The sequence below is a fragment of the Lepisma saccharinum genome, chromosome 5 (genome assembly GCF_977018435.1).
Source record: "Lepisma saccharinum chromosome 5, izLepSacc3.1, whole genome shotgun sequence".
Lineage (NCBI taxonomy): Eukaryota > Metazoa > Arthropoda > Insecta > Zygentoma > Lepismatidae > Lepisma > Lepisma saccharinum.
In genome coordinates, this window is record NC_139233.1 from 53434478 (window position 1) to 53462393 (window position 27916).

Below are 27916 nucleotides of genomic sequence, written 5' to 3' on the forward strand. Positions count from 1 at the left end.
TTTTAACAACAATAAATAATAGCCTTGTTTTTTCAGTGCCTTAATGTTGATATCAAAGTAACAGTAATCTCTCAGTTTAAATTGCTACATGATTTTGCAATGTACATTTGTCATTGAGAAATAACTTTAATTTTTCTTTGCACAAATCAAACTCTTTATAAAACACATATCCACATTTATGTAATCAGAAGTAAGGATTTGTCTCTACTAATTTGGGATGCCCCGGTCTGGCACCATCAAGAGCGGTGCCCCTGGGTCACCCAGCCCTTAAGTCACCCACACAAACACATATGAACGTTTGTTAACACGTTCATTGCTGGTGGTCCTTTTTGCATTGCATATGCCACAGGCCATTATCTGGATGTATTAAGCACGTCAAAATCCGTTAGCTTAATTTTGTTTATATCACAAGTATTTGTTACATTTTGTCAATATACAATTATTTTTTGTAATTTTGGAGGATATTTTGGACGGAGTCACCGGCCTTTCCCATAATTTTTCTTGTGAGAAGCTATATTATATCACTTCTAACTGCAAAACGTATACAAAGAAGGTACAGCTTATGATAAACAAGAAACTTTATTATTCCTACAACAAATACCATACAGTCAAAACTGAAAAATAATGTATCTTTTTAAGAAATGAACTTGCTCTTGAAATCAACAAATTAAGACAAAACTTTCTTGTCTTGCAAACATAAGAGTGCAAAGAGAGTGAAGAAAACTCCCAGAGCAATGATACTCACACACTGCACAGGCAGTAACACAACTATTCAATTGTTGTGGAATTGTGCAGGACAGATTTCAAAACACATTCTAGGTTGATCTTCAGAGTCGGCGCAGTAATATTGTGTTGTCTTCCGAATTGTTTTTGGTTGCAAACCCCGCATCATCTTCTATGTGTTCTGTAAAGCTTAGATGGAAGCTGATCCATAAGCCTCGTCATTGCTACAGTAGGTAATGCTTTCTTCGATAATACCATCATCACTAGAAACATTTCCAGTATAACCGACCCTACCATTATGTTGAACATCTGAGTCATTTGTCATATCCAATACATCATACGTTCTATGCTAAGAGTCTTCTGAATCAACCTTGCATGTAGCCGGGGGGAGGGTTCTGGGAGCTGAAGCCACCCTCCCCCCCCCCCGAAATCCTACAAATATCAAATTTAAATTCTGTAAAGCGGTAATTCATTTTACTTCATTAGCAGAATCTTGTACAATAAGTTGTAAGTATACTGTGAAATACATGTTCAATGCTTCTATACCTACAATATTTCGGCTGTAGGTGGCAGCTACTGATAAGGGATGAGACCCCCCCCCAAAAAAAATCCTGTCTACAGGCCCGGAATCAACACATTTTTCACTAAAGATGTAGAATGATGGCATGGCAATTTTATGTAACTCTGCCCCTTTCCTGTCCTGTTTGTCTTTTTGCTCTAGACGGCCTGCATCATTATGGTTGCATAGAAAACACAAAAAAACTGTAACCAAAAAACCAATGGTGTAAACAATTGCAGTAGTATGTCCATCAGAGTCCGGAACGAATACAACCTCTTGTGCCAATAATCGACTCAAAACTGGCGAACTCTAATTAACAATGCCAGTGTCATACACCATGTGACGTTGGCTTCTCTCGGTAAAAGTCGATGGCACACTGTGTGTGTCACTGTCACTGAACGTGCTCCACCAACGACACACTGTGTGTGTCACCAGCAGTGAACGTGTTAAGCATTGGTAAAATATGCAACACTGCAACTTTTAGCCACATCAATGCAGTATGAAGTAGCACATACAGGTACATGTAAAAGAAAAAAAATACTAATCCTGATTATATAAAACAGTAGCATATTGAAAACAGAATATTTTCAACTTCTGCTTGACCTTTCCGAAGGGGAAACAAAGGTTTCCATTTTGAAATTTACTGGCTCATTCAAGAGCATGAAGACTACAGTATCCCCATTCTTCTTCCTTGATTCTCGCACATATTCGTTCATAATATAACATGCATTTTCCTTATTTCATTATCGGTTTGAAAAAGGAAAGACTGAAATAGTAAACGCACAAGAAAGACACTCAAACTGAGTGATATTGATTCTGCCCATTTCAGAGCAGAATCCAGCATATTTCCCCACCTGTTGTGTGCAAAAGTTATGTAATATGTTGAAAGATATACAGGGGAGGAGGGGGTAAACGAGAACTGAAGGGGCCCAAGCCACCCTGGTCCCCTCGAATTCAGTGCCCGTGGTGATGTGAAAATGATAGATTTGTTACAATCATGCAGTCAAACTTTTTCCTGATTAAAGATAGGGTAAATTTTCCGTATCCGGAAAACAGCTGAAACTAGCTAGTTGTGTCAATTTCAATACTCATACTTACATATTCTGCATTGAGAAACATTGTTGAAGGTGGCATTTCGCTTATTTGACAGAAATAAGCTCTATTTGCGACATATCGAATAAGTTTTCTTCGTTGTTTCTTCCCTTCCGTAACACGCGAAATGGCGGTCACAGTTTCACCACCGTAGTCATTATGCAATGTTTCCAACACACCACGCGTAGAAAGTGCAAGATAAGTGAAATTGACTGGTCCGCGTTCGGCACAATTGCTCATTATTTACCAGTGAAGACGAATGTCGGCAATATGAAATTTGTTACTTACTAATTTTTGTCTCCTAATAGTGAATGTGCAGTTGAAGTTTAGGGCTCATTTGGGGCCAGGTGACTCCGGCCAATTTCTAACTTGCCTTTAACACGGACTCTATAGAGAAAGCTGGGTAGCTGGAGCAGAGGCGAGGCCAAGGTAGCGGGCAGTAGGTAAATTTCTCGTATCAGACAAATGGCTGAAATTTGCTAATTCATTTAATTTGAATATTCATACTTACGTATTCTGGATTGAGAAACATTGCTGAAGGTGGCATTTCGCTGATTTCACGGAAATAAGCTCTATTTGCGACATATCGAGTAAATTTTCTTAGTTTCTTCTTGCCTTCGGTAACACACAAATGGCGGTCACAGTATCACTATCGTACTCGACATGCAATGATTCCACCCCACTGCAGCCAAAAATACCTACGTAGCCCCACAAACCATTTACACATGGCTCCACGAACCATTTCCGGTAAGGTTAGGTTAGGTTAGGTAGGGTCATGTATAGGTTACAATAGTTAAAAATTGGTTTCGAAAAAAATATGCGTAGCCCCACACACCATTCTTGCATAGCTCCACAAACCATTTGCGGAAACGTAACTTCTTCAGTTACAAAAACACGTGTTTGGAAACACTGACTGGGATTACGTCATCACACACAGGCTACATCCACCTGGAAGTAAATGGATGCAAGAGCTTTCGTGCATCGGTCACACATTTATATCGAGAAATAGATGATTTACCGGCAAAATTCAATGAACGATGCGAGAAAACACTTCCCCGAACTTCCTCAAGTATAAAGAAACTGCATTCGGTAAGTAATTTCTCCTGTACATTTGAAGAAATCCATTTGTCTGATACGAGAAATTTACCGGTCAATTACCCCAGGGGTGGAGCCTGGAATCGGTGGGAAATTTGAACTCAAAAATTATTTTAGTTTGAAATTTTTGGGTCCAAATTTCCCACAGATTCCGGGCTCCACTCCTGGGGTAATTGACCTACCGCCTCCCTACCGCTACCGTGGCCCCGACTCCACTCCAGCTACCCTGCTTTCTCTATAGAGTCCCTGTTAAAGGCATGTTAGAAATGCAAAATCACAATCATGATACATCATCATGAAACATGCAATACCATGCTCTACTACGAAATCGGTACTTGTTTACTATCCTTCGGACACATTTATTTATTTTTACAGAAGAAACTACTTACCGTAATAAGTTCCTGTATCATTGTCGAACATAGGGAAGGTGTTTTGTGTGATGTGGGAATGTTTCATAGCTGAAATTCATGTTGTTTGTTGCATGAACAATTGGCACGTGGATAGGTTAGTTCTGTTAGGTTAGGAAACATAGTTAAAATTTGGTGTCGTGATAGTATCAGGATCTAGAAATTGGAAATAATTGCGAACCATTGGCACGTGGTTAGGTTAGTTTGTCTCAGGCTAGCGAAAAGGCCTATCAGAAAGACTTACTGGTAATGTGAAAAAATGCAATTAATTTCATCAAAACAACGTTGATACACCATCAGGAATGTTCCGCGAAGCAGATACGTAAGTACGAATGTCAAAAATTGACGAAACGAAAATATTAGAGGTGTCCGAAAGATAGTAAATTTTTACCACGAAATCTACTACATCTTCAACGCCTTTCAACTGTTCCACGCATCCTGCACACGTCATTTTAAATATGTTCAGCACGTTCAAATGAACATACATATTGAAACGTGTGACCAGTAACCTAAACGCGTGTTTGGAAACACTGACCCGGATTACGTCATCACACACAGGCTAAATCCACCTGGAAGTAAATGGATGCAAGAGCTTTCGTGCATCGGTCACACATTTATATCGAGAAATAGATGATTTACCGGCAAAATTCAATGAACGATGCGAGAAAACACTTCCCGAACTTCCACAAGTCTAAAGAAACTGCATTCGGTAAGTAATTTCTCCTGTAAATTTTAAGAAATCAGTTTTCCGGATACGGAAAATTTACCAAAGAGGGGTCGAGGAAACCTTCACCACTGCATTTCTCGCGAAATTCTAGCCTGATTTGATTCTAGTCTGACTGCCATGCGGGAGACACGGGGTGGGTGATCTAAGGTCGGAATTTTTCCAGCTTTGTCCCTACATAAAGCGGCTGCAGGGCCCACCCAGCCTCAAATCAAATAGGTAGTACCCAGTAGGGAATGAAGATGGCCGGAGCAGGGTGCTGATCACATAACCTCCAAGATGTCGGACATCGAAAATATGTCGGGCCCACATATCCTAAATGTTCCTTCATGGCACGGTGCTACATGCACAGGGAACTTTACCTGTATTTATTGTATTCGTTTCTGTACCCCTGAGTAACTGTGTTTATTTTTTTACATACGTGAACCGTCTACATGTCAATGGCTGAGGGCCCCCTAAAGGCTTACTAGTCTCCGCCCCCCGCAAATACTGCGGGGTTTTACAGGTTGTAGATCCGGCACTGGGTACAGGATACACAACATTGATTCTTGTAGCTCTACTATGATGAACAGACATCTAATCTTCTACTTTCACCGAGGCATCCCAAAACTCAATACTCTTACGGTGATGCCCGAAACTTCTAAGATAGTGCACAAAGCGAAAGCAAAAAAAAAACAAACAAACGCAAGGGTGAGGTCGGATCTACTACACTAGCATGTTGCCTCTAAAAATTAATGTACATGGAAACAGTCCATTTACAAGACGTAATCCAAGTTATTTAAAATGTCGAGTTGAAACGGTAATATGTATCATAATCCAACATGGCGAAATCGTGAAATTTAAGTCATTTTTTTACTACATATCCTTGTTGGCCAAGTGGCCCACATCTCATCAGCTGACAAGCCTTTAAAATCTTGGGCGCACGACTCCATACTTATGGGAGCTGTAGTTATTTCTTACAGAGAGGATATTTTTCTATGGTCTCCGCGCCACTGCATAAGGATTAAACGTTGTTTTCATGTTTGAAAATAACCCTCTGTTATATTTAGTATGAATTTACCATGTACTATCGTCCTCTTCTATTGCCATTTTGCCATCTTGAAACTACGTACGTGTACTTGTTTTTCGTAGAGGCCAGCACTGCAGCCACAACGCCTGTAGCATTTCTAGTCTGTGGTAGCCCGCGAGTTGTTCACTTGAGAATTTCGTTTCTCATTTGGTCGCCCTAAGCTTTGCATTGGGGCGCGAGCGATACAATGTGCGGCGTTCAAACTTTCTTGTCAAGATCGATAATTAAATATACATGCATCCCAGACCTTCTAACAAATAGTAAATCATAAGTATCCGAAAAAGACAGTCTTGTGAAGCTAAGCTAAGAATATATTAAAAGGCAGGATAGCTCGAAAGGACCGAATAGCATGTGTTTTGCTTTATGCAGAAAGAGAACTAAATTTGGTGTCATTAAGCACATAGAAATAATGTTTTTAAGTCGTTTCCATCGCTTGAAGGGGTTAGGGATTCTTTGTCTTGAATTCGAGATTTTTAATGTCGAGAAGAATCGAATTCCCGATTCCAGAAGGCCTGGATTCTAGTCTGTGGTGTGGATTCCCAAAATTGTCCTTCTTGATAGAAAAAAATCCGTGCCGCACGTCCCTACATAGAAATAATTAATACAAAGAAATTTAGATATCCAGAGAATATATTTGTACATCTACCATGTCGGTTGTTTAGTTTTGCTGTAAATCATAAGATTGTTGATTTCCTGCTACATATAAAGTCTTTGTTGCGTCCATTAATCTGTGATTTGTGATTGTGAACATGGCTGCTCCCAGTCGGGCTGCTGCAGGCAGCAGCTCTTCCTGGTCAAAATGGCAAATTGCACTCGCGGTAGGAGCTCCTGTGGTACTTGGTTTCGGTTATTGGTACCTTAGAAGTAATGAACCATCAACTGGCATAGACAGGCGTAAATCATCAGATGGTATGAAAGAGACAACACCTTCTCTTGGAACAGCTAGCCAGGGCTCGTCCATGGATGCCGGTGAATCTGGCGATGCTGTAATTGGTGCTGAAAATCCAGCAGATGTTGGAAAGGATCTCGCAAAAGCAGAGTCCCAATTAAATATCGCAGTAAGTGTTTATATATATTAGACAGCTATATCGATCCAGTTTAGGGTGACCAGATCCTTACCAGCAAAAAACAGTACACACAAATACCATGGCAAACTTTCTTCAAAAAAGGAAAGACATAAAGGACAAAAGTTTTAAAAATAATTATTACTTTATTTGATAAATTCCCCAAAGTATATGAGTGGCGTAAAACAAAAATGAAAACTAAATGTATTTAAAATTTGACATATTAAATAAACAAACTACAGTTGTGAGCAAAATTTTGTTGAGAACATGTCACTTACACTTTAAGTCTTTAGAACAATTCCAATAACTTCAAATTAACAAATATTTCATAATCAAATGTACCAATATTTAAGTATCATCCTTAATGGTTCTCTACTTTTGCTTCGAGTGAATAGCATGTAATAACTTTGTATTTTCCATAACCATATCATGGAATTCACTACAGGTACAACTGAAATTATATTTAGTTATTATTAGGTGTTTCAGAGTTTCAGTTTTCAATTGAGATTTCTCAGCAGTCCACATGTTATTCATTAATGAGAAAACTCTCTCAGTGGGTGCATTTGTGGCTGGAAGGCACAAACTGAACTCTACAATATCAAATACCTGATAAAAGGAAATACATTTTTCCTGAAAATATTTGAATATCTCAACCCATCCTAAATCTACTCTCATTTGAGCAGTGTTCCATGCTTTCAGTTTTTCAAGAGTAGCATACGCTCTTACATTTGAAATTTCATCAAAGAGATAAGAATCATTAAGTTGCTTTCCTGACAATTTGTTGAAAAATTGTACACTATTTTGCACCCTGTCCCATTCGATCATCGAATCCAGTTTTACCCAATCCAACACAGTCATTTCATAAAAGGGAGAGGACCACTGATTAATATATTCAATACAATTTGAATAAAATGAACGCACATGTTCCTTAAAACTTGACATACAAACAAACCCATTTTCCTCCAGACTTTTCAGTTTCGACTGCACTATAAGAGGCAAAAAAAGGCAGTTATATGACAACTAATTTTTGTTTAAGTTCTGCAATCAATGCAGAACCTTCTATCATAGAAACATATTGACAGTGAACAAAGTTATTAAAAATTGCTGCATTGGAATGGATAAAATAAAGCCATATTTCAGATAGGGGGTCCTCAAAGAACATTTTAATGATTGTGGGACACTTGTGCTGTGATAGAAAGTAGAAAGTATGATTTCAATGCTGGATAGAGTTTAAGTATGCGCTCTACGGCTGGCAACAAAGAGAGCCACCTAGTTTTTCTATAAGAAAGAAGCTTTGAGAACTCTTATCTCCACGAAGTCACAAAATTCACGTAAAGTATGTTCACGTACTGTAAAGTGTAAGTGTAAAGTGCTCCCCTGTGCATAGCACTATGCCATGAGGGCGTATAGGGGGTGTGGGGGTAACGCCCCACACTTTCTTGATCCGGTTGGGAGTGGGGGGTGATGTGATCACGTACTGTATACATGTAAAAATATGAGTATATTTTGTGCACCACACTTTCTATGCAAATCGGTAAACAGTCCATCGCAGTTTGTACACAATTATTCACTAAATGTGCAGAACAACCTACACCTACAATTGGTTTGTTTAAGCATTGCTGAACAATACTGTAAACATTGTTTTTACCTTTTCTTGCTGCTCCTCCAAAGTTGCAGTTGGTGATGTCAGCACATAATCGAACAACTTTAGTTTCAATGTTGTATTCATTTAATGTTTTCACGATATACGAAGACACAATATCGGACGTTTCACCACACTGATCTTGAAAATCCAGAACTTTAATGTGCACTACGCTCAAAGGAAGAAAGTAGCGCACCAACAATGGAAACAATTTCGTAGCTTTATGGTTCGACGAATCTGTGTAAACTGTAATGTCATTTACCTGATCCAACTCTTTCTGAAGCTCTGCAATTGCATAGGGGCTTATCATATTTGTCACGATCGCTTCACATTTTGTTCTTGCACAAGCATATTGTGGTTCGAGACACTTCTTAACAAGTTTCGAACTACAGTCTGTAGAACGAAACGATTGATTATGTTGCACTGTATGAAATGCAAAACACACTTCTGCTGCTGCCAATTTTTGTTCTTTAGGCCCAAAATTTCTCGTTTTGAAAAAATGTAGAAAGAGTAGCACTAGATGCAGCAGCAGCATCGGCAGATTTGTGTTTTGCCGTTTGCAGATGTCGTGTTATTTCACACCTTCCACTGTTTGCAATTGAAAACTCACCTGAACATTTTTCACAGTGAACATCACTATCGCTTTTGCCTCTCTTAAGAAATGGATAAAGAGATTTCAGTTCTGAATTAAATGCACATTTCCTCCTAGGAGGCATCTTCACCCGACAATGTTGAAATACGAGACGTGCACTTCAGGAACGAGACTTCCACTCTACGCACCCCGCAACAACTGAACAGATCGGCGCCACCTGACCCTTTTGTTCGCAACTGTCTACAACCTGCTCTCTGCCGTGGTAACTACGCATTGTTCTAACCGGATGTTCATTCTCTCCAGCCCGACCACAACAGAAAAGTATGTACTGCATAAACTGTTGACATGGAAAAAACAAAAGAAAATATAAATAGAAAATAAATATTTGGACTTCGGAGACCGGAGTAGAAATCAGGACATTTCGCAGGACATATGTGAAAGAAAGGACATATCTTAATTTTATACATGGCTTCGTATTCTGCAGGACAGCCCATCAAAAAAAGGACTGTACTGCGAAAATCAGTACGGATGGTCACCCTAATCCAGTTATATGCACGAAAGCGATATCAAATAGGAACCAATGGAACAACCTATTTCAAAGAGCAGTAAACAAACGTGTTGCTAGTATTTTCGTATCTTATTATTTTTTTTTTTGGTACTAGTTTACTATCCTTCGGACACATTTATTTATTTGTACAGAAGAGAATACTTACCGTAATAAGTTCCTGTAGCATTGTCGAACATCGGGAAGGTGTTTTGTGTGATGTTGCAATGTTTCATAGCTGAAATTCATGTTGTTCGTTGAAAATTAATTCTCCGACGGAGATAGCGTTTGGCGCGTACATCTGCGTATACCATGAAGTTCGTACACCTTCATACACCATCACCTTCATACACCGTCGTGACTATCATGACGTGTCGTGATTGTGTTTTGTTGGTATCCAGTGTTTCGAACTCCCTGCGTTTGCGACGAGAGTTAGAACTGTGGATCGAGGGTTTGGAGAATGACTTGTGATGGGTGTGTTGTAAAGTTTGTGCCGGGTGTAGACAAACCATTGGCGCTAGCCCCACGAACCATTGGCGCGTGGATAGGTTAGTAGGGCAACGCAAATGTTTCAATTGTTAAAAACCATTGGCACGTGGATAGGTTAGTAGGCCACGCAAAGGTTTCAATAGTGAAAAAGATAGCCCCACGAACCATTGGCGCTAGCCCCACGAACCATTGGCGCTAGCCCCACGAACCATTGGCGCTAGCCCCACAAACCATTGGCACGTGGATAGGTTAGTAGGCCACGCAAAGGTTTCAATAGTGAAAAAGATAGCCCCACGAACCATTGGCGCTAGCCCCACAAACCATTGGCGCGTGGATAGGTTAGTAGGCCACGCAAAGGTTTCAATAGTGAAAAAGATAGCCCCACGAACCATTGGCGCTAGCCCCACGAACCATTGGCGCGTGGATAGGTTAGTAGGCCACGCAAAGGTTTCAATAGTGAAAAAGATAGCCCCACGAACCATTGGTGCGTGGATAGGTTAGTTGATTAGGTTGGGATACATAGTTAAAATTTGGTGTCAGAACGCGAAAAATAAATTTAAAAAGAAATAGATCTGATTAAGTTTGTCGACGGGCTTTTCTTGGGTTCCGAAGGTTGAAACACTGCATAACAATTGAAAATCGAGAAAAAACAAGGCCGATGCATCATTCCTACGTGTTATTATTTACGAAGGTGTGCGCGCCATGTATTGTGTGAGGCAAACGGAAAGGTAGGAGGAAGAAGTAGTCGTAAGGTGAAAAATTGCTCTTACTTTCATCAAACCAACGTCAATACACGTTCAGGAATGTTCCGCGAAGCAGATACGTAAGTTTGAATGTAAAAAATTTGGCAAAAGAGAAGCCGGACGCGCAATTATGTAGGAAGGTGTACTCGCGATATTGTGTCTCAGGCAAGGGAAAACACCTACCAGAAAGATGTTCTGGTAATGTGAAAAATTGCAATTAATTTCATCAAAACAAAGTTAATACACCTTCAGGAATGTTCCGCGAAGCAGATACGTAAGTATCAATGTCAAAAATTGACGAAACCAAAAAAATAGAGGTGTCCGAAGGATAGTAAATTTTTACCGTATGATTAAATATTTCCCGATAAAGGGATTAATGGCACTAATTGAAATTGATTTCTCCACAACAGTATCTAGTACAACACAAACCTATAGTATATGAAAAGGTGTCGAACTAATGAATTTTCTGATTTTTTTTTTTATTTTAATAAAGCTAGTATTTTCTCACATGAAAATCTTTCCTGGTAGGCTTAACTCGTATACAAAGTTACGGTAACAGTAGTATAAGCCGGAGACACATTAAACTCGATGTTTTCAAATAAAAATCATTGCTACTTACCTCATATGCATAGCGGAAGATTTTTCAAGCTGGGGATCACTTTTTTTCCATGAAAAAAGCGTTATTTTTAACATTATAATCATTTATTGGTCGTTGCTAATTCGGCGGGCAAATTTTGACTCGCGTTGTCTATCGTCAGCTGATATGCAGTATCGTCAGCTGATGTGCAGTGTTTCAAAACTTATGAACCGATAAATGCTGCACAAACTATTCACAAAAGGTTTTTAAGCCAAAATTGAGGCTAGACTCTACTTTACGTCCTCATCTGCATGGTGATTGCTTCTTTGCGTTCGCAGTGCGTGATCGTGGTGCGGCACCCGGCATCTCTTCAGGTAAGTACCTTTTTCTTTTTACACTTTCTGTTCACGATAGCCCTACTCACTTGCTTTGGGATTTACGTTGTTGAATTCCTTATAAAATAAGCTTTCCAACGATATATATGACACGTATTCCTTATGAAAAGGACGTAAACTAGAGTCTTACCTTACATTGGAAAAAAAAAAACTGCTCACACGTCATCTTGTCAAACTTCCACGTGGTTGCTAGAGTAGTCACAAGAAAAGCTTGCCACAAAAATCTGCGCGGACTTTCGCCAACATTTGGGTCAACTCTGTAGCTCTGCCCTTCGTCTGAACGAAGGTTGACTCGTAGACGAATTTTTGCAAGGCGACAGCCGATCTAGGGGTCTCGACCGACTGAATGTTAACACACAAATTGAAAACTGTAAGAGGCGCAGCGAATTTAGTACTTTATTACAATTATGAATAATAGTAAAAATTGTAATAATAATACTTACATAATGTGTTCATAGTCTGCATCTTCTTGAAGTAGATGAATCCAACTCATTTCATCTTCACTGCCATCATAATCCATGGTGCTATCATTATCGCTATCAGTGTCGCTGTCGGCTCCCAGGTTGATGACAATCCGTTCGGATGCTTTATCCAATATGTGATCACTCTCAATGTTCTCGTACTTGTTTTCAATGCTGTTTACATGGCTACAGCAAGCTGCCCAATCCTCTGCTCCAATTGACTCTATCTTTTCCATGAGCAACGTTCTTGCATCATCGAGGTTGAAAGTGATATTCTTTTGAGCTACGTAATTTTTAATTTCAGCCCAAATCATTTCCACCGGGTTTAAGTCCGGATGATACGGAGGGAGGCGGAGGACAGTGTGGCCATAGCTGGCTAGCAGTCTGTCAATTTGATATTTCTTGTATGAGGGTTCGTGGGTCTTAACCAAGGCGTACAACTCAGGTTTCAACATCTCACCAGAATTTTCACTTGAATTTCTTTTACATTGCGAGTAGCACCTGTTTCATTTCTCATGAATTTGTAGACGTTATAAATAACTTCCCTTGTTTGACTATGTAATGTTTTGGCACTTCCTAATTTAGACTTATGTAGGGCCATTGTTACGCTTTACAGCACATACACAGTGACGTAGCGCTGATATTTAAATATTTAAACACAGAACGCCACGAGCCTCCACAATAACACTAATTCGCTCTTGCTGTGCGTGCACCGTGGGACGATACATACCGCTCGAGCCGATGATGAAGACTGTGCCCTGCAACGAGCGTATTATCAAGCAGAGCAGCCCCGTGATGAGCATTGGGTCACACAGGCGAAATTGCGTTCTCTGCGCTTTGGTGATTGTGGCAAGCTTTTCTTGAGACTACACTGTGAGGGGGTTACATAACCGAACGCACGGAACATTTGATTCACGTAGTCGACAGTAATGGCGGCACGAGCTATCGTACAACGGAGATGCATGATTGACGAAAAATACCTTATTTACAGGCAAAATACGTTGCACGATTCTAAAAAACAATTTCCCCGGCTTCAGAAAGTCCTCAAGAACGCAATTCCGTAAGTACTTTCTCGTCTTTTCTCCTGTAAATTTTAAGAAATCCATCTCCAGCTTATACTATCGTTACCAAGGTTACAGTGGCCTGATGCCAGTACCAGTTTTTAGAATATTTTATTATATTTTTAGAATTGCACAATACATTTTCAACAGTTAAACATTTGAAAAGCATTATCGGTAACTTTAAAAGCTTAAAAAAATCGTGAATCCAGAGTAGATTGATTTTATGGTAACAGTTTCATACATCGGAGACACATTTCTTCAATTTTACACAAGAAACTACTTACGGAAATTAGTTTCTCCAAGGTTTACAACGTTCGTTGAGGTATTTTCTTTCATCGTGGAATATATTTGACCTAGAAATCATGTATTTTTCAAGAGAAATAGCTCACCGACTCACAATTGTCATTGCTTTCATTTGCTTGCCCTAAGACAACCGCATGCTGCGTACGTTTGATGACGTAAGCCCCTGTCAGTGTTTCAAACCCTTTCATTTTTTTTTACTATGCTTGCCTAACGTAACCAAACTTAACCTAACCTTATCAGAAATGGTTCGTGGGGCTATGCGTCAGCTACCTGTGCATAATGTATAATTTCCACCGGTGACGAACACGATAGCACGTATTTTTCGGTGAAGAAGGTTGAAACACTGCATACCCACAACTTGAGTCAAGATGTGCCCGCCATATTGAGTGTTTCGGAAGCGAAGAAAGGAATAAAAAAAAGCACTCAGAATGTGAAAAATTGTGTTTGTTTTCGTGTAAAATACCATAATGGCACCTTGAACTATGTTCTTGAATACAATTGGTAAGTACGAACCATGCGAAACACAAAATATCCGATTTTAATGTGTCTTTGATCTATGAAACTGGTACAAATTTTATATCATAGTACCATTATATTTCATTCAAATTAAAAATAACAATAGTATGTATACATAACAATAATAGAAATACACCAATAAAAATAACAAAAAGTTTGAAATCTTCAGCTGATTGATGGATGCCATACTGGAAGTTTGTTTGAAGATGCAGAAGTTTGGATCACAAAGAGTTATGGCAAGTTTGAATCCTATTAAGAAATTACCTAGGTTCAAGGTATAGTCTCAGAGTTTTTGTGTAGAAGCTGTTCAAACCTGGGATGTGGGCATTGAAAACTGCCAAGAGTTGATAGTTAATAATTGACCACTCCTGAAAAGGAATCTCAAATTTGAAATTTGATTTTAAAGAGAAAGTATCAGTATTTGAGAAAGGGACAAAATTATGTGTTTAAAAAAAATTGCAAGTGTGAGGCATCTATGCTAATGTAGTACTTTGTTTGTTCATATTGCTACCTCAAGCCATGGACAAAATACAAAATAATAGATACGGCATATGTTGTAAAGTAAGTTTTGAGGGCAGGAAAACTGGTGATATCAGTAAATCTCTAAAGCAGGACCGCCATTACGAAATGCAAGGTCCTGTGGGATGTGTACCTGGGATGAAAGGACATATGATCGATGGTTATTTTTTTTTTCCGCCAAACTTATTGGAAAGCAAGGATTTGGGATCATACAGCTTTGAAGGACAGTTCGAAAGAATTATGCACACTACTTCTTACGATAATATGCATAAAATATTAATCAAGAACTTTGCTTTTCATCTATTTTATCTAACTCCTTTTTTGTTATTCATTATTTATTCAATTCTTTATCTACTTGACATTTATTTCCTTCCCAGGACAGTTTACATACAAATTTTGGCAATCTTACCTACACCATGTAAGAATACATGCTGTTGTGTCTATCTCTATACTTTTGTCATCTTTTTCTGTTCATGTAATAATAACAATACAATATTAATTTACATATTTAATTAAATAGGCCTATAATAATAATTATTATTATTATTGAGGCACTTGGTGAGACCAACCCCCCCCCCACCTCCATCTGAAATGTATTTCTAGATATGTTCCTGCTGGGATATCCTTATATTTTGAAAGAGTGTAAATATTAACACCTTCCATACTTTGAAAAATTCTACATTTAAAGCAACATGGTTATTATTACAGTATTGAGCCGATTTTGAGCAAAATGCAGAGTTTCAATTAAATGAGTGTAGATCGGAGACTAATTGCCCTAGAGAGATGAGTGATATACCGTTGTACGCGGAATGAACCAGAGATTCAGACTATATGAAATTTATGCAAATTCGGCGTGTATATGGAGGGGGAAAGGGGGGAAATCCCCTGAAAATACTTTTTTAAAAAATGGGGTTTCGCCCCCCTGCCCCCCCCGAAAAAAGTACATGACAGTGTCGACATGCACATGTAAGGAACACAAAAATATTTGCATTATTATCATATGACCAATGTAACTTGAGTTGTACCCCCCAAAAAGAATGGTGGGCACGCCACTGTTTCAAGCTTCAAAATGCAGCGGTACCTTGAAATGACTTTAGCTCAGAGACTATTTGCCCTGGAGATATGAACTATATACCGTTGTACGCAGAATGAATCACAGATTCAGACGATATATAATTTATGCACATTCGGCGTACATATGGAGGGTGAAAGGGGGGAAATCCCCTAAAAAATACTTTTCTTAAAAAAGTGGTGTTTGCCCCCGCCCCCCCGAAAAAAATGTCAAAATGCACAAAATGTAAAATTTATGCAAATTAGTTGTATATATGGAGGGGGAAGGGAGAAAACCCCCAAAAATTATTTTAAAAAATTGTTGAAATGTTTGAAATTTATCTTTTCCCTTGAAAAGAGACGCAAAAGAGAAGTGCCTTTTCACCTCCATTTTCATGAAGAAAAAAAAAGGTGCAAGAAACATTTCTGTTAAATACATGTGTTAGGAACAATATATATAAAAAAATCGAAATTCTAGCCAAAAATAGAAAAGTTATAACGTAAAAACTACAACCTTGACACAGCGTCTCGATCGAGACGCTTGGGATCCAAAAGGTTAAAACCTTTCCACACTGGTATTGTGAAAGTGCAGTGAGTTTGTTTGAAGACGTTTAATTCTTAAATACATTTTTATTAATTTGAAACAAGAGAAGCTCCTTTTGGCACTTGGGACTGTTATCTGCTGTTAGCAGATTGTTATGTACACTACATATATAATACTTGGATGGAAGCTGCATGCACTATTGTGTTTTGAGGAAGTAAGAATAATAGTATCTCCAGATCTCTATTTGTATTTCAGCTGCGGATTTGTTTCATGCAAAATGAAATATCCTGACCAGGACAATTTTTCTGCCACGATCTATCCCCCTCTTCTCTTTCCTAAAGTGGGTGTAGATGGGACATTTTCAAATTTGGTGTCTACGAGCTTCTGTATGAATAATCTTGGTATCTCTGCCTATGCACCTACCACAGGAATTCAGTATAAGGTTGGGGTCACAAACAAGATATTAAACTGTGTTCCTGGAAAAAAAAATCACAAGATCTTTTCACAGCAAATTTGTGGTCCATGTTTGAAGTTCACTTTTCTTTTTTTATGTGCTACGTAAACTATATCAGCTATGTTTCTGATTTATGTTTTTATTTTCTTCTTCTATTTTAATGGAATCACGTTTTCACAAGAAATCAATGTGAATATAAGATTTGTAATATATATATATATTTCTGAAGCACAAGGCCTTTTATGGTGGCAGGCATTGCGCACCCCTAGTAGTGGCCCAGCTGTAAAATAAACCAGGTTTTTCACTGGTTTTGATATCATCATCATCATCCTTTGTCGTTTCCTGCCTCTGGCTGCGTCGACATAGAAGTCAAGCCTCTCCATTTTTTTCCTGGTCTTCCACCACTCCTCTCTTTCCATGGTGTTCCAATCTTTTCATCTTCTCCTAACACTGTCCGCTATCTGCTCTTTCCACTGACATCTTGGTCTCCCCCATGGCCTTATTCCCACTCCTTGTGTGTCATGGAGATGACTTGGATGCTACCTGCAAAATTCCAGATATTGTGACATCTTGACATCCACCTCACAGATCTTCCTAGGATGGTCAGTAGGAGTAGTTGCATTTGAAAATTCTTCAGTTAATCCTTTTCACTTGGAATAAAAGTGCCATATCCCCCAAAGTTCAGAAAAGTTCACATCACCTTCAATATATTTTATATTTTAACAAGATATGGTATCTTTGAAACTGTTCAACAGGATGTAGCCCAGGACAAGTTTTACAAAAAATAAGAGTGTGCATTTATGTTACTACAAACAGCAAATTCTTAATTTTCACAACACTTAGATTGAAGCAACAACCCGAAAACTAGCCAAAACAATACAAACAAGGGCAGTATAGAAATTATTCTGACCATGGCTGTGATTTCAATGCAGCAGGTGGGAGCGGACTGTCATTTGGAGAAACCAAATGTTCATGTAGCCATGAGATGGTGCCATAGTATCGTGTACTTTGTCGCAGGCAGCAGTTAGTTTAGTTTCATAGTACAATAACCAATCTGACAAGCAATGGAAAGCAACTATCCTAGGCAGAGATGGATCACATGGTTCTTATGGAAGGAGGGAGTGAAGGCCTTGTGTATTCACAGGCATTTAGTGATGCTGCTGCTCCTTCACGTGCAACAGTCTGCAGAGAAACAGATGGGAACAGTGTTTCGGGATGAGCAGGACATCATCATGATAGACTGACTGCCACAAAGGATTGACCATGAACAATGTTACAAAGCAAGTTGTCTTGTAATGTGTTGAAGTTGCATGACAATGCACAGCCACACACCAGGAAACAAAATCAAAGAGAACTACAGTCACTGTCAACATTCTCCCACATCCACCCTATTCATCTGACCTGGCAGCAAGTGACCATGCTTTCTTCTACCCAAATGAAAAATTCTTTTAGGTACACTAAAACCTTCCTTTTATTGAAGCACATAATAAAACAAGATAATAGTGTATAATATGCTTCTGTATTATTGTGATGGGAGCATAAAATATAATTTGCACAAGGAATGTTTAAAATTATATACAAAGGGATCTTGTAAAATTTGTAACTCATGTTCCACTCCAATTTCAATTTATATTTCGAACACCTTTTCATTATAGTTATCTGGTCAGATGAACTGAGAACGATGTCACTTTTACATAACTCAAAATACAAAACACAAACTGATGGGCTCCTACCAAATTTCAACACATGTAGCAGTATGGCTTATGCAATAAACGTCTCGATGATAGAACTAGAGACCTATAGTTGACATAACCAGAATGTACTATGAGTAACAGTACAGTACGTTGAGAACCATATCAGAGATTTAGAGAACCAATACCACTTGGGTTCCATAGACCCAGGCTGTCTGTTCTAGAGTTAAAACAAGAGGATTACATTTTGGAAGCTTTGTAGGTAACAATAGCTATCCATAGGAAGGTTAACATGGTTGTAAGACATTTAAAAGATGGAGTTAAAACACCATTAAGCCTTGTTTCCATGAAATAATTTTTTCTGCCTTGGTCAGCATATTGAGTTTTTCAAAAGATGGAGGTTAAAAAGTGTTGTTTCTGTGGAAATGTGGCTTGTACAGGGTAAATACACTGTATAATATTATGATGATGGCATGTGGTGTGCGCCAAGGTTTGATTGAGATAATACATATGGTTAAATATTTAAATTATTACAGCAAGTTTTCTTCTTTTGTTAGCCATCTTTGGACCGGGCCCAGCATCTTAAGAACAAAGGCAACAAATACTTTAAATCTGGCAAATATAATGAAGCTGTGGATTGTTACAATGAGGCAATACAAGCTTGCCCATATGAAAATGTGCAAGATCTTTCCACCTTCTACCAAAATCGAGCAGCCGCCTACGAGCACTTGGTAAGTTTTGCTTGAGATAATTTAAGAGAGAATGATGTAGATGCAGGGTTGGCATATTTAAAACAAAAGTGTTTAAAACACTTTGTTTTAAATGTTTAAAACACACGGCTTTGTTTTTTTACAAATGTTTTAAACATGTTTTTTTAGAAGTGTTTAAAACACATTTTGGTACTTGATATTTTATAGTCTCTGTTAATTTTTTTGTTTGGCAACCCTGTATTTTCATTGAATCTGTGTCAATTAATCCGTGCTGTACGGGTTTCACTTATCGCACAACACTTGAGCAACCTTATGTTCTGACGTCACAGGAGAAGGCTTCTTAATATTAGGCTAAGCTCCTACGTTGTTAGGCTAGGGTTACCAGATCGCTATAAGGGAAATGTAGGACATGCTGTCCCAAAATGTAGGACACAAAATATTTTCAATAAATAATACATATGTCTATAGAACATGTTAGAAAGTAATTGAAAAATCACACTTTTCAGTTTTAAAAAATGAATTCTTAAAAGCAAAATTTCAAAACTTGCAATCATACTAAACAATGCACCTCTTACTACAACATTTAAATAATACTTCCCAGAGGAGCCAATTTTTCTCAAAATTTCAGGTTTTATCAAAATATATTTAGGTTAGAGTGGACAGTCAAACTCTTGAAATTATAGAGACCAGTACCAAACATTTTACAGACTTTATGAAAGAAAGAATTTCTCTTGTGAGTCTGTTGTGCTGATGGTAATGAAAGTACACTCTCAAGACCTGTAATGGCAAACAAATATTCATCAATTACCGTAATTTGAAATGGTCCCAAATGTTTCATCTTGGATAGTTTTTAGTTCAATAACAGGGTGTCTACCAAAATAACACATCCAGAATTCTTGACATTTTCTGGACTTTTCTAGACTTTTTCCGTTTTTCTTAACGTTTATTTACTCGACCCCTACTTAGGTAAAGTTGAAAATTCGTAATTAAGAAAATAAATATTTAATGAAAACCCCTAGATGAAAACTGAAGCTGTAACTATTTAAGAAGAGAATTAGATCTGCTTTATCTATTAATGCATCCTGGACTGTTTTTGGCAGACTAGCGATGCTTTGTCATCTGGATTGATTGATCGAGTTGGTGTTTTAAGTCCACTTTGTGCACAATAAGGCTAATCAGGACTGGACCTACAGTTTCAAGTGGGATCTGAACCACTATGATTCTCCACCGGGTATTGAACCCAGGACCCTTTGGCATCTGGACTCATCCAGTTTAATCTTATGTGGGGTTTGTGTCTGTTGTCCCTATATGTTTGTGACTGTCCCTTCATCCATCTTTGCTTACCACCATTTATCCTCACCTTCGCGATTAACCAAAGGGGCAGAAAAAGTGAAGAAATAAACTAAATCAACGAATCAGTCATTGTGATAACAAAAATTCTTGACCACAAGAATAATTTATTGCTTTTTTATTGATTTCTTTACTTTTTCTTGACTTCCATTACTCTCTTGACTGGCAGGCACCCTGAATAACTTTGTTCTCTATACCCCTGCTTTACAATCAAAATATTGAATCAGAATGGGAAGCACCTTATTTCATCAGTATAAACCCAAAGGCAAGAAATTCCGCTTAGGCATTGAATAGTAACATCATAGAATGGTAACATCATCAGAAAGTGGTCCGAAAACTTTGTTCATTAATTGCTTCCATTTTATCATTTGTTTTCTAGCAGGACAAACTTTTCTTTTCTTTTTGGGCAATGACGGAATCAAAATAAATTTCACTAATGAGTTTGGAAGCGCAGTCCATAGACATGTAATTTGCATAATTTTTTTTATGTATTTCCCTAATTTAATTATTATTATGTGATGCTCAAAATGTAGGACATTTATGATATTTTTCAAATTCCTCCCGGACACCGGACATAAGGCTACAAAATAGGACATGTCCGGGAAAAACCGGACATCTGGTAACCCTAGGTTAGGCAGGCTAGCTATGTATGCACAAGGTAGAAAAACTTTTGCGCGACATGAAAGACCCGTGCTTTACTGTAGAATTCGAAACTTCTCAGTTCTTTGTTTCGTACTGTCCTATAAATTTCAGACTCGTGGTAGCTGGAAACTAATATCTGAATACACAATGCGTGATTTTGATCATGACGTGAATTTTTTTCTCTTGCGATATGATTCATTGGTTTGTATAACTGAATGAAGCGCAGATGCTTACTTTTGGTAACATAATTTTGTACTTGGAAAGATAAATTGATCTGGAGAATCTATTATGACACTGCAGATTGTTTTCTGCTATATAAACTGTTCAGGCAGAGGGTAATATTTCAGTCTGATTTTTCCAGGACGAGGATAGTAATTCTATAATATTTAGTTTCTTGAAATTTAGATGAATATGAATCCTAACCTACTTCAGCAGTGGCAGAAAAAGGGGGGCTATTACCCCCAACTTTTGTCCCTGCAGTAGAGGTGTGCGGGATCTCGAAAAGTTGGGATTGGGGAAAAAATGACTTCCCGATTTTTCGGGATCCCAAGCAGTCGGGGAAATGCCGAATGGTCATTTTAAAAAGTCGTCAATTTTTGATGTTTTCTGCATTGTAAATGTCTGGAACTTATCGGAAATTGTTAGTATTTGTACCAGAAGTGCAAAAACAAGCACTTAAGTTGGAAATTACGTGTAGAATTCGAGATTTCAAGAGCTTTGGGAAATTTCGAACATATCCCGACTTTGTCGTGAAATTGAGAATTTTCCCCATCCTGAATGTCGGGATTTAAAGAATTTACTGCCCCGCAGTATGGTAAACCTTATCTCCAAAGGGAAATAAACTGTCCTTGCCGCCACTGTACTCATAAAAATGAGTATTTTATCTTTTCCGACTTTAACTATAATTTACTGGGAAATGGTTGACTTTCTTTTGTTTAAAACATGTTTTTTTTAAACTCATGTTTAAAACTATGTTTAAAACAAAAAAAAACAGTTTGTTTTGTTCTTTTTTTTAAAAAAAAAACACATCTTGTCAACCCTGTGTAGATGTAATTAGATTGTCCTTCCCATTTTAACACAGCAAAGTTATGTCAGTGAATTAAAATGCAACCAGAGTAACTTCAGTTTTAATAGTACAACATTTCATGCTACCAGCCAATACCAGTGGCCTTTCTATCAGAAAACATCAGTTCAAATTTAATTGCAGACATTTTTCCAGAGTCTTGGAATCTCACCTGGTCTGCAAATATCACACTATACTTTCATGGAGTATAAATAGCCTGGACATTACGAAAAATGCATAATTTTGATTCTTGTGCTGACACCATTGTAGGGAGAAATGGTATTGTGATTAAATAATTTTATCATGTGAAATTATGAACATTTTGTAGCAAAACTTTGGTGGATTGATAAGCTACAGTAATATAAGTATGTAAATATCTCAAAATATTCTAAACTATGTCAATGTCAAAGTGTCATTATTGATGGGAATTTGCAAGAGTATCAGTGTTGGTATGAGTATTAGTTCAAAGTAGTATCGGCTCAGTCCTAATAACAGTACATCTTGTGATGAAGATTCATATCTCACAGCACAGCATAAACTTTAACATGAAGTTGACCTGCTGGTTTTAAGACATTGTGAACCGAGCTGTTATTGTGAACCGAGCTGTTATTCTGAAAGGTAGAACTATGTTGCACTGCAATATTCATTGTGGTGAAGGGGCCTTGTTTCTGGATTCTTGTACTTGCCAATTGTGTAACCAGTGAATTTGTTTGAGACTGTCATTTCTTTATATTGCAGTTTGGTAATGTAACTGCTATTCTTTCACCATTTAGTGTAGGTAGTTTGTGGTCTCCTCTCTACTTTGAGATCCTGTAGTGAGGAGAACTTACTACTTTACAGTCGTCCAGTTTGTAGGGTGTCTCTCGATCACACTGGAGACCTGTATTTGATTCCCTGGTTGGATGATTTCAGGTGGGAATTATTCCAACATAGCTCACCCTGCTTCTAATCAATTGGAAAGGGTGGATGAGCATGGTGCTGATCACATCATATTCATTCTGGCTTTTCAGTGCCCAGCCTCCACACTTCCTGGCATGGCATAGTACAGTGAACAAGCGATAGCTTTATGTCAAGGTAAAGGGAGAAATGTTTCAAGGATCGAAACTGGGACCAATGTCGAGACTGTGTTTTGGCTATGAGGGAGCATTAGAAGCTGAAGTAATCTCCACTTATTCTCTGATTTTTTTTAAACCATGGAACTCTTTAACAGGGGTTACCGATAACCCCAATGAGAAAATAAATTCCATGTAATTTCAGAGTTATTAGTTTTGGAACATTAAACCATTTTGTATTCCTCTCCCACTATTTGTACTTTTATATGTTTGAGTCATTGTCGCAGTTGATTCCTATCGTTCACGTCAGTAAGACCTGTTTTTGTAACAGTTGCATTCTTGGGGGTGATGAATAATCCCATGTTAGGGTTACCTCCATCTCGAAAGTTTGGTCTTCAGTAACAGGGGCGCCGACTTGTCAAAATTATTGGGGGGGGGGCTCTTATCACTGACATAAATTAATGAATGACTCACTCTCTCTCAAAGTTTTGTCCTCAGTGTTTGAAATCTCATAAAAGCTAGGGGTGTGCGGGATAACAAAATGTCGGGACCAGGACCTGGATCGGGAAAAAAAATTCCCATCACGATCCTGACTTCGGGAAATGATTTCCCGACTTTTCGGGATCACGAGCAGTCGGGAAATACCGAATGCTCATTTTAAAACGTTGTTATTTCTCGACGTTTTCTGCTTTGTAAATTTCTGGAACTTATCGTAAATTGTTAGTTTTAAATCCAGAAATCACTTAAAATGAAAATGACGTGTAGAATTCGAGATTTTCAGAGCTTTGGGAAATTTCGAACATTTCCCGTCTTGATACCGTCCCGACCAAGAAAATTCTTTCCCGCACACCCCTAATAAAAGCCCATGAATTCCTCAAAGATATCAATTTTTTTATTCACAGTTCGAATGCAGAATATTAATGTCACAAGTTTCGTCAACCATAATATCAAAATATTCCCGACTTTTAATATCTGCTACCACGGAGTGCAAAACAGATCTCCCTAATATATCAATGATCTCGTTCTGAATGTCATGTGAGAGCTATTTGTAGCCCGAACGTCCCATCCACTGCCCTAGCTCATGCACATCGTTTTTTGAAACTCTTTTTAGTAAAAAAAATTAACAATACTCATAATTACATACTTAGTATATAGTAATAGTCAATTGTTTTGCTGTCTCTGGTCATAGTCCCCCCCCCCCCCAAGTTGATGGTCTAGAACATTTCAAATGTGTATTTAAAGTTAAGTTCATGTGGCACAATTCAGAGTAAACTTTACAAGAGAAGCAAAATATTACATTAGATCCTCTTAACCCTTAGTCCCCCGCCGTTGCACCTGTGCAACGAAAAAAGTATGTCCCTTGTAGCCGCTGTGGCACATATGCAACTAACAGCTTTAGATAAAATTATCGAGGGTTTGCCACACTTATATTTGTATATTGAGGTTGAAACACTGGCAGTTCGGCCGGGAACAGGTTCTGCAATCGTGTTTACGAAAATTCCAAATCCCCCCCCTCCTTTCTTGGAATATGTCACGTGTTTGGGCTTTGGGCTCACCTGTTCGCTGGTCAGTTGACAGACACAATGAATGCTTGGTATTTACGATGCTGTTTTCCTCCAAGCTTCCAACACTGTGATTTAGTACTGATAAGGCACACATTCTTCTTTGTGTTTAGACCTGGTGATCCAGCTGAAGTAGTGGCGGGGGGGGGGGAGGGGGAGAGGGGATATGATGAGGTTTGGCGGTGTCAGCTTTCTGTCGCCTCTATGTTAGAAATGCAATGAAGCTTGATGATAGCCAGAGGCGCCAGAAGTAGAGACAAAAAAAAACGATTGCAAATGCTCCCTTCCCTCGTCTGTTAGGAAAAACAGTTCGTATCATATAACAGCTCATCGATTTCCCTAACGCACAATCTTTGCGCAATCGTTTCCTTCTGGACATATTTCCACAAGGACATATTTCCACAAAGAGCCGAGTCAACAGGGAAGTAATATATTTACAGTAGCTACACAAGATGCAAGTGTGAACGAAAAAAAGCAAAAGTTCGGGTTTTCTCCCCAAAGTAGCTGGAGAAGAGGGGGCAAACTCCACATTTTCATGCTTTTTTTTATTGAAATTCGGGGGATGCAGCCCCCGCCCGTAAGCCCCCCGCAGTTGGGGCATCCAAATTTTACTTGGTTGCATGCACTGATGTTCTAGCTGCAAAACAAAAGTTATCCGAAGTAGATTGGTCCCATAGTGTCAGTTATATAACAATTTTATGAATAATATGCAAATTGGCTAAAATTCGCTAGAGATTTACGTTTTGCCATATTATTCAAATTGTATTGCACCCACGAACATGAATCAAGTTTCATTCTGTTGCGGAAGGTCCATTCTTTGAAAAAAATAGCAAAAGTTCCGGTTTTCTCCCCAAAGTAGCTGGAGAAGAGGGGGCAAACTCCACATTTTTATGTTTTTTCATTGAAATTCGGGGGATGCAGCCCCCGCCTGTAACCCCCCCGCGGTTGGGGCATCCACATTTTACTTTGTTGCATGCACTGATGTTCTACCTGCAAAACAAAAGTTATCCGAAGTAGATTGGTCCCATAGTGTCAGAGTTATAACAATTTTATGAATAATATGCAAATTCGCTGTTTTGAGGAAAAAAACAGAGTTTTACATTTTGCCTTATTATTCAAATTGTATTGCACCCACGAACATGAATCAAGTTTTATTCTGTTGCGGAAGGTCCATTCTTTGAAAAAAAAAAGCAAAAGTTCCGGTTTTCTCCCCAAAGTAGCTGGAGAAGAGGGGGCAAACTCCAAAGTTTTATGTTTTTTTCATTGAAATTCTGGGGATGCAGCCCCCGCCCTTAACCCCCCCGTGGTTGGGGCATCCAAATTTTACATGGTTGCATGCACCGATGTATTACCTGCAAAGCAAAAGTTATCCGAAGTAGATTGGTCCCATAGTGCCAGAGTTATTACGATTTTTCTCCATTATGTATACGAATTCAAATTTTGCGCTCAAAGCCTCGGCGACACTGGGCTTACTTTCGTCAGACCGTGCGGCGTACTAAGGGTTAAGCAAAATTATTTGGGGGGCTCTGCCCCACATCATTAACATTGGGGGCTCGAGCCCCCCCCCCCCCCAAGCCCCATGGAGTCGGCGCCTATGTTCAGTAATGTCTAATAAACCTCTCATCCACTGTGCTGGCTCTTCTAAGTGCAGCAAAACAACTGTGAATGTGCTTGATAGATAGAAAAAGTAAAGCGAGATGGGTAAACTGCTATGTCACATGTTAAAAACTGCATATAAACTATACACTGACTTTTCATTATATTATTTTATATTGTATTATATTATTTTTTATTATATTAAATTATGTTATATTTTCTTGTATCATATTATTGCGTTGGTTATTACTGATCATGCCCTGAGCAAAGTAAGACTGAAAAGTGGGAAACAAAATAAATTACGACATTCTGTAATGTGAGAAATACCTTGATATTTCATAAAAATGCTTGCCATCTGACCGTTTATTGTATTGTGCTGTATTATATTGTATTGTTTATTGTATATCTAGTAATAAAGGCATGATGGGTTAAAAGTAGATACATGGAAACAGTAAGCCACGCTTGAGCAATTGAATTTGCTAAAATACATAACACTTCATTGTATTATGATTTACATTTTTTGTATTGCATTTGTGTATTACTACTATTTTATTAGTCATAAAAATGCTTAACACATGTAGGAGCTATTTTTGTGTATATTGTGACTGTCATCTTTTTTATAACATTCACAATTAAGTTGTATTAATGATAAAAATCTTTGATAAGAAGAAAGACATTTCATTATCACTGTTACTGTTCTAACTATGTATTATGGGATATAGTGTAATATACCAATTCGTAAGTAGATTTCAGTATTTTCTTTCTTAAAAAAAATAATATATTTTTACTAATTGCTAATACAAAAATAACAGCAACAATTATGGCGACCTTCAGCCAGGATTCGTGAATATGTAGTATGGAAGTTATCTTCTGATTACTTTAAATAATGGATCGGAAGCAACATTCTTACAACTTAAGAACGGGAGTTTTCTTAAGATCCGATGTCGTCGATAGTTTCAGGGAAAATGAAACTATTGAAGAAAATGCTGACCCAATGAAGAATATTATTTGTTGCAGTAACATTGAAGCAGATTCCCGTCTTGTGAAGTGCAATAGCTGCAATAAATGGGAACATTTGGAGTGCAGAGGTTTGACTGTAATGCACTGGGTAATATTTAGCTCTTCTAATGAAAGCTATTTTTGTAAATCTTGTAAACCAGATTTTGATCCATTTTTGTTAAAATCTTATACAAGTACAGTGAATCCCAACTTGGACAAGATTATTGCTGCATTTCAAGTTACGGTTACCCAAAGTTTGCAGCAAAATAATGAAAATCTTCAAGAAAAGTTGCAACAGAACATTCGCTGTGAATTGCAACAAAATAATGAAATGTTGCAAAAGGATATGCAACAAAATAATGAAATGTTACAAAAGGAGTTGCAAAAGGATATGCAACAAAATAATGAAATATTACAAAGGGAATTGCAACAAAATAATGAAAATCTGGAAGAGAAGTTTCAAGCCATTCGAAATGAATTACAGCAGCATAATGTTAGGTTTAACGGCCGGCTTGATCATATTGAACATTCGTTACAAGATGTTGCCCAAACTTGTCAAAATGTTAGCAGTGAGTTGAGGTGTAAATTGGATGAAGGTATTAGTACAATGCATGTCGAAGTTTCAGTT

The 27916-nt window shown here is 38.1% G+C and overlaps 2 protein-coding genes across 4 annotated transcripts in view; one reads left to right on the plus strand and one right to left on the minus strand.

Moving 5' to 3' along the window:
- Positions 1-5768, minus strand: part of TBC1D23 (TBC1 domain family member 23) — a 70916-nt gene extending 65148 nt beyond the window's left edge. Inside the window, exon 1 of the mRNA XM_083122565.1 lies at positions 5661-5768. Within this exon, the coding sequence (XP_082978691.1) occupies positions 5661-5689 (29 nt within the window). The 5' untranslated portion in view covers positions 5690-5768. The remainder of the gene's footprint in view (positions 1-5660) is intronic.
- Positions 5769-6249: 481 nt separating this feature from the next.
- LOC145987830 (mitochondrial import receptor subunit TOM70-like) overlaps positions 6250-27916 on the plus strand; it is a 55992-nt gene continuing 34325 nt past the window's right edge. Inside the window, exons 1-2 of one of the 3 annotated variants that reach the window (XM_083122566.1) lie at positions 6250-6727; positions 18872-19045. In XM_083122566.1, coding sequence (XP_082978692.1) covers positions 6419-6727; positions 18872-19045 — 483 coding nt within the window. In that variant the 5' untranslated portion in view covers positions 6250-6418. The remainder of the gene's footprint in view (positions 6728-18871; positions 19046-27916) is intronic. The other 2 variants (XM_083122567.1, XM_083122568.1) reach the window with 2 other exon arrangements.